Raw genomic sequence first — 6,901 nt, 5'->3', positions numbered from 1 at the left:
GTTACTTCTATGTAAACTTTATTCCTACAATAACTTTCCCCCAAAATACAACGCAGTTCAGGTGTGGTGGTTCGAGGTCCGAAAGAGGGACTTGAGTTCGTAATTTCCCTCGGAGGGCGTTCCAGCGATCGTAGATATGATGCCATAGAGCCGGCGTTGTCGGCCGACCGGGTGGTCACGCGCGATGGCTGTTGTCTGGTCTTCCTCTCCAGGCGCACTATCATTCTGCGTGGCAGTTGGCCACGGTGTGGCAGTGGTCGCGTGCTTCCGGCGTCCGGCGTAGTCGTCAAATTTCATGGAGTGATTTACCCGATGAACGTGCCTCCCACGAGGCGACGACTTTGTCGCGATCACCGTGAACGTCGTGGGCAGCTCGATGTCGGCACGGCCGCGCGTGGACAACGACGACGTGGTCGAATCTGATAGCCCAGCCTGGTGTCGGCTGTTGCTCAACAGGTGGTAAACGAGGACAAACACGGCGACCAGCATCACAAAGAGATAGACGAGCGTGCAGAAGAAAGTGGCGATGTCTGAGCCGCGCGCCGATCCTGAGCTATCTGGTGAAGTGTCCGCCACAGCGGAGCCGCCGGCTGGCCTCACGACCATGAACGGCTGTGGCTGCGGATTTGGCTTCGGAGAAGGCTGCGAAAGAAAGGAAATGAAACGGAACATTTCAAAAGAGAGCATAGTGTTCAGCAATTCAAATCCTTACTAATTAGAAACGTTGACTCACACCGCTTAAAATCGGCTGTTATAAGCCTTCCTATCCGCGACCACTTGCCAGTTTTCTTACCCATACAGCAGAACTTCACTGCTGAAAAAAAAGTCATAACGACGTACCTATAGAGCAGTCAACCATATCAGTCAACCATGCTACCTTTTCTAATTTCCTAGATCGACTAGCTGATAGGGACTGGAGTGACGTACTCAGCGAAATAAATCCTGAAGTCACGTATGATAAGTTTACGAAAAAATTTCTCGCTGTTTGCAATGCTTCTTTTCCGTGTAAAACACACAAGCGATGAAGAAAAGCTTGCTAACCATGGATCACTCCTGATCTATTTAGCGGAATTTTAAAAAAAACGGAATATACATTTTTAAAAAGCTTTTCTTCTGCAGACCAGACGTCCCACTAGGCTAACATTTTCAAAACATATAGAAATCAACTTACGAAAGTTATGGGCGTAGCGAAGAAACCACTATTATTGCGCACAATTCACTTCGTCTAAGCAGAATTCGGGGCCTAGAGTGAATACGTTCAATTCAATTTTCTGGACTAAATCAGTTAGAGATCACTAACATGGTGGTAAATGGCGTGTAAACTGAACCATCAGACGTCTTTAACAATTTTTTTTTCTGTTGCGCATTCTTCATCAGGCAGCCATACTTATCGACCTCAAGCTTTGTAACAACGAAATTATTTTTGTGCATCTCGTACCTGAAAGTGAGGTTCTTGCCACTTTCAGCATTCTAAAATACAGCAAAGCTCTGTATGACTTCGGAATACAGATTAAGCCAGTAAATTTCGCCATACATGAACTTGCTCATTGTTTAATGCATATATTCAATATATGTTTATGGACAGGGGTGTTTCCACAAAATAAGCAGCACGTCAAGGTAAGTTCAATATTGAAAAGAAAGGCGATAACAATGGACTATCAAATTACTGCCCTGCACCTATTTTGCCTACTTTTTCGAAAGGATTTGAAAAGATAATTCTTAAGCGCCTTTCATCTTTTATTGAGCGCCATATTATTAATTCGATTCAATATGGATTCACAAAAGGTAATTCTACCGAGCTCGCGCTCTCAGTTTAAAAAGATTATACTTTAGACAACTTAGAAAATAAATAAGGACCTTGTTCTAGGTATTTTTTGTTCGAGCTGTTCATTGCTGCCAGAAGCAGGGAGCGACCGCCTACGCCAAGCTGCTAACTGCAGTAGCGTCCATGTAACCGCTCCCTCCTTGTAATCAGGCAAAGGTAAAGTTGAATTGAATTTATCACGAAGACTTTTCTGTGCGACATATACAATTGGACATGCGAGTGTCAACTACTTTTGATTTGTGAGGTATATCTTTCCGGGCTTTATGTGAGCAGAGGGTATAAGGAGAACGAAACAGATACAATAACATGGAAGGAATGCTGACTGACAAAACCTTTATAGTGTGCTGTAACCATTTATTTTCCGTCTTGCGCCTTTTTCGCTCGAGCAGTTACTGACGCTCCCGCAATTGCAAGCCTCAGAGTATTTATTTTGCCTTTTGTCAATATACTAGTGCTCGTGAAGCCCGTCCTAACAGAGCTTATTAATGCGAAAGCATACATATGTCCATATTGGCGTAAACCCGTCCTAATCGGCGTGGCCGAAAGATGGTACTAAACATGGCCGACGGCGCAAGGCGTAAACACATGTCAAAAATTCTCGAATTGACCTCGCATTTCGGAGGGAGGTTATTGTAAAAAAGGTAAATTAATGGCTTTGAAAAGAATACGTCGGAAATTTCAGTCTGGGCGGGTATCGAATTCGGGCCTCCAGGGTGCGAGAGGAGTAGGCTTTCCTGACGCCACGACGGCTCCACGCATCATCATCATCATCATCATAATCATCATCATCATCATCATCGTTGTCGTCGTCATCATCATGACCATAATCATCATCATTAGCCTGGTTACGCTCACTGCAGGGCAAAGGCCTCTCCCATACTTCTCCAACTACCCCGGTCATGTACTAATTGTGGCCATGTTGTCCCTGCAAACTTCTTAATCTCATCCGCCGAGCTAACTTTCTGCCGCCCCTTCCTACGCTTCCCTTCCCTTGGAACCCAGTCCGTAACCCTTAATGACTGCCGGTTATACCCCCTTCTCATTACATGTCCTGCCCATGCGCATTTCTTTTTCTTGATTTCAACTAAGATGTCATTTCCTCACGTTTGTTCTCTCACCCAATCTACTCTTTTCTTATCCCTTAACGTTACACCCATAATTCTTCGTTCCATAGCGCATTGCGTCGTCCTCAATTTAAGCAGAACCCTTTTCGTAAGCCTCCAGGTTTGTGCCCCGTACGTGAGTATTGGTAAGCCACAGCTGTTATACACTTTTCTCTTGAGGAATAATGGCAACCTGCTGTTCATGATCTGGAAATGCCTGCCAAACGCACCCCAGCCCATTCTTAATTTCAGTCTCATGATCCGGATCCGCGGTCACTACCTGCCCTAAGTAGATGTAGATGATGGCCCCACGTTTAGGGCTGACTAAAGCGGTGCCTAGCGCATGCGTCACTGGGCACATGATGACGCAGTCAATGGGGAAGACGTGACGGCACGTCATGAGTGCAAACATGAGCGCGTCCATGGTGTGCCGAGGTCTAATAATGGTATAATGCTTTCGCATCCCCACACGTAAGCAGTCTTACGTGAATCTGCCGAATTTTGCGCTCAGAATTTCCGTGCAGAACATTGGGCCACCACTGAGGAGATGCCCATGTCTTCTACATACACTAAAATTCGTTGCAGTACCATGGCTTACTTATGACGCAATGTGGCGCAGCTGGCGTACAGGCAAATCAACTTGAGTAGCAGCAAGCATTTTCTGGAGTGCTCGAAAAAAAGCAAATGCCTTCACGAGGCGCAATGATGTTTCTGAAATTTCGGCAGACATTTAAGACGTGGCTTTCGTCATCGTGTCAGACGAATTAAGTTACCATGAAATTAGTTGCTGAAATGTGAATGAGGCTAAAGTATGAAGAACACATACAAAAAAAGAACTCACTCCTGCAGCCTGTGCGGGCACCAGAGTATCCTGGCTCCCGAGCTTTGGAGGATCACATACGGGACGGGGCACGGCTTCAATACCACCGCTGCTCTTCTTGCTTGTCGGTGCTGCACTCCGCGCTTCACGCTGTGAGGATAACGGTTGCTTCTGCGTCTCAGCCACAACATTTGTTGGCGGCGTGACGTAGATGCTTGGGCTTGAGTCCTTGATCCGTGCTTTTTGTGTCTTGTCCATATCTTCTTCGTCTTCTTAACATGTCGGAGTCATGGTACACAACCACCAAGGTCGATCCAAATAGGCCGCGAAGATTCGGGCGAAATGTGGTTCAGAACAATTGTAACGGACATCAGCAGGAGGGGTTATGGAAGCAGTGATTGAAGTGCGACATGCTTGGAGGGAACAAACATCGCGAAAGGAAAACTAAAGCGTTTTTAATTAAAGCGAGACAGTTTGATTCATTCAACGAAAATACAATTACTAATAAATTTTATATATACGTGACAAATAAAGTAAAGTCAACTCTATTTTATTTTATCATTAACAATAAATACCTTTTTCCAGCGCCCATCGTCGCTATCACCTGCAATGCAATGCATCTCTTGAAGTGTGCAGAAAGGCGCGCTCGTATAGCTCACCTCTTACAATACGCCCCCCTCACATGCTGTGTTATTTTTCGTGTGGACGTTTGTCTCAATTTGATGGCATCGGCGGTTTCATCGTTTCTTCAACTTTCAGTGAGAAGTTGTGAGTTACGACCTCCAGATAATTGTTTATTTCAGCTGTTTTCGTGCGGCTGGCCTGGCCGACGGTCTTGGCGTCCGACGATGGGTCCAGCACTCGGCAGCAAACGCTTTCGTCCGCCAAAGAAAGTATCTTCTGTGTAGGAGTACGATTTCGACACCCGTACGACAGGCAATTTACTGCATCGCTTTCCGCGCTGAAAGCTCCGGATTCCCATCAAGTCGAATGGCGGGTAATACAGCTGTAGTGGCAGGCTGCCAAAACAAATTTCGCGCCTTTGACATCAAAATGACGTCACTTTTGTTGTTTATGGATATGGCGTCCATTATTTTTTCTTCCGCCGGAAGTCTTTCGTCCTCGCGCAGATTGCGCTAAACTCCATGAACCGCAGATGAACTGACATGTTTTGAAAGCATAGGCTCCTATGGCAGCTTCGCTACTAGGTTTATGTACCTTACATCCATAGCGGGGGATCGGCGAGATATATATCTAAAAATATTTATATGAATTTCAAGCAGAAAATGATATGAATGAAACAAAAAAGCAACCTCCTCGTCTTTTTTACGTACAAAAGCTTTGGCACACAACCACTTTGGGAGATTGGCAAGAAATCCGTCGAATTTTGGTGTACCCTGTCGATTTCGCGACAGGATGAGAAATTCCACGTCATCTTAGATTGTCGAGGCATGTAGAGCCTAAGTTAGCAGCCGTCTCCGTAGAGAAGCACGCGATATTCTCAAGCGCCTCGACGTAATACCTCGCCCCACGATAATCTGGACGCCAGGACACGAAGCCTTCAGTAAAAACCATCGAGCACACACGATAGCCCGAGGTCACTGCAGCTGGTCACTGCACGGCACGGCAGAGGTTCCCAATCCACAAGCACTATATACGTCAACACTAGAACGTTTAGCCACAGGGACGAGCATTAGAAAACTATTCAAGGCCATTCCGTCCTGGTTGGGGGGGGGGGGGGGGTGAAGGTGGATGACCAGCCGAGCTGTAAACATTCTGGTAAGAAAACATGTGCGAAAGACTTTATTGGCACCACTCATTGTCACTTAGTAACGATGGCCGCAGTGGCTTTGTGGTCGCTATGGTATACACTGGTCGGCATGCACGCAACTGCAAACACATTCTTTGATAATGTCAAATCGACGCACGTACGCCGCTTGGTGGTCGGTTGGGCCAGATCGGTGTGGCATCGCAAGCAATGTGCGCTGTGCAGTTCGTCGACAGGGAAATCGTAGTATATAGCGTGCGCATACGTGGCGCCAAATCTGCCTCAGACGGACGCGGCAGATTTCGTGTGCAGGAATCTGCCTTCGGTTCTACGCTGCGGCACGTCCGTGCTCGTCGTAGGAGCTTCAAACAGGATGCACGTTCAACGCAGCCGCGCTATAGTCGGCAGAATTTCGACGTAACGCTTAAATCAGCTTCTTGACTCAGATACAAGTAATTCTCGCACATTTGTTAATCGTAAGCATTGCTTAGGTGCCTCCATAGTTATTTTGTTTGACTACGCAGGAAGGTGGCGTGCACTTCCACTCCTTTGACGATCGAAAATCGCTGCTATATAAAGTGGAGCGTCCGGAGGCACCGCCCTTTGTGAAGTGAAGACCAAGAAAACCGATCTGGCCGTTTCGTGAGTACGAAGCGGTGGCACCTTTGAGCAATTTATAGACCAGTGTTGCCTGCAGGCAACAGACCAGAAAATTCTTCCTTGTCGAATGAGTACGAAATTTCTAGCTAAATGTCTTCGGCCCACACGGAAAGATAGGCAGCAAGCATCATTTGTTGGTTTCGAGCAGAAACACGGGACGAAGAAGTTTGGCATGCGGCTCGCTTTCTTTTAAAAGTACTGTCAGAGGAGAAAGAGGGCGTCGCTTGCAATATCCACCACCCCATCAAAATCTAAAGACATGCCACTGCCTGGCGTAGGCTCCAGACAGGCACTTAAACGAACCTAAACATATTACGTCGCATACACCCCAGCCTACAGGGATGAATGCCCGTGTTGTGGGGCCATACCAACCCTTTATCAAATTACGTGGGAGTGCACACTACACAACATGGAACACCCCGACACGAACACCACGAGGGAGCAATGGGAGGCACTGCTGTTCAGCTCGGCCCTCGACGACCAGCTCAAGCCGTTACAGAGAGCTGAGAAGATGACAAGAGCCAGCGGAGCCCCGGACTAGGGGCCCCGACCATTAGCGGTTTTTCTGATTATACTTTTAATAAAGTTCATCTATTTATCTATCTCCAGCGGCACTGGTGTCACACACGTGACGTAAAACAAATGGAATGTACACCTATAGCTCAGATATGATGAGGGATTCCTGTATAAATTCCAAATGAAGCCTTAGGCGGCTTGGCGTGAAG

The 6,901-nt window shown here is 46.8% G+C and overlaps 1 protein-coding gene across 1 annotated transcript; it reads right to left on the bottom strand.

Annotated features, from left to right (window-relative positions):
* On the bottom strand, nt 1-4,028 carry LOC135913422 (uncharacterized). Its single transcript, XM_065446004.2, has 2 exons — nt 3,770-4,028; nt 1-642 (listed from the first exon to the last, which is right to left on the bottom strand). The coding sequence occupies exons 1-2, from the start codon at nt 4,004-4,006 to the stop codon at nt 58-60; spliced, it is 822 nt and encodes a 273-aa protein (XP_065302076.2). The 5' UTR covers nt 4,007-4,028; the 3' UTR covers nt 1-57.
* Between the last annotated feature and the right edge of the window lie 2,873 nt (nt 4,029-6,901).

This window comes from Dermacentor albipictus, chromosome 1 (assembly GCF_038994185.2).
Source record: "Dermacentor albipictus isolate Rhodes 1998 colony chromosome 1, USDA_Dalb.pri_finalv2, whole genome shotgun sequence".
NCBI lineage: Eukaryota > Metazoa > Arthropoda > Arachnida > Ixodida > Ixodidae > Dermacentor > Dermacentor albipictus.
Note: the sequence above shows the minus strand (reverse complement) of the source record. Positions and strands in the feature narration are given on the sequence as shown.

Bases quoted from the DNA above. Each gene is read 5' to 3' on its own strand.
- LOC135913422 (XM_065446004.2), bottom strand. From the start codon at position 4,006: ATGGACAAGACACAAAAAGCACGGATCAAGGACTCAAGCCCAAGCATC. The intron at 643-3,769 runs GTGAGTTCTTTT...TTTCTTTCGCAG, and splicing joins TGCCCGCACAGGCTGCAGGA to CCTTCTCCGAAGCCAAATCC.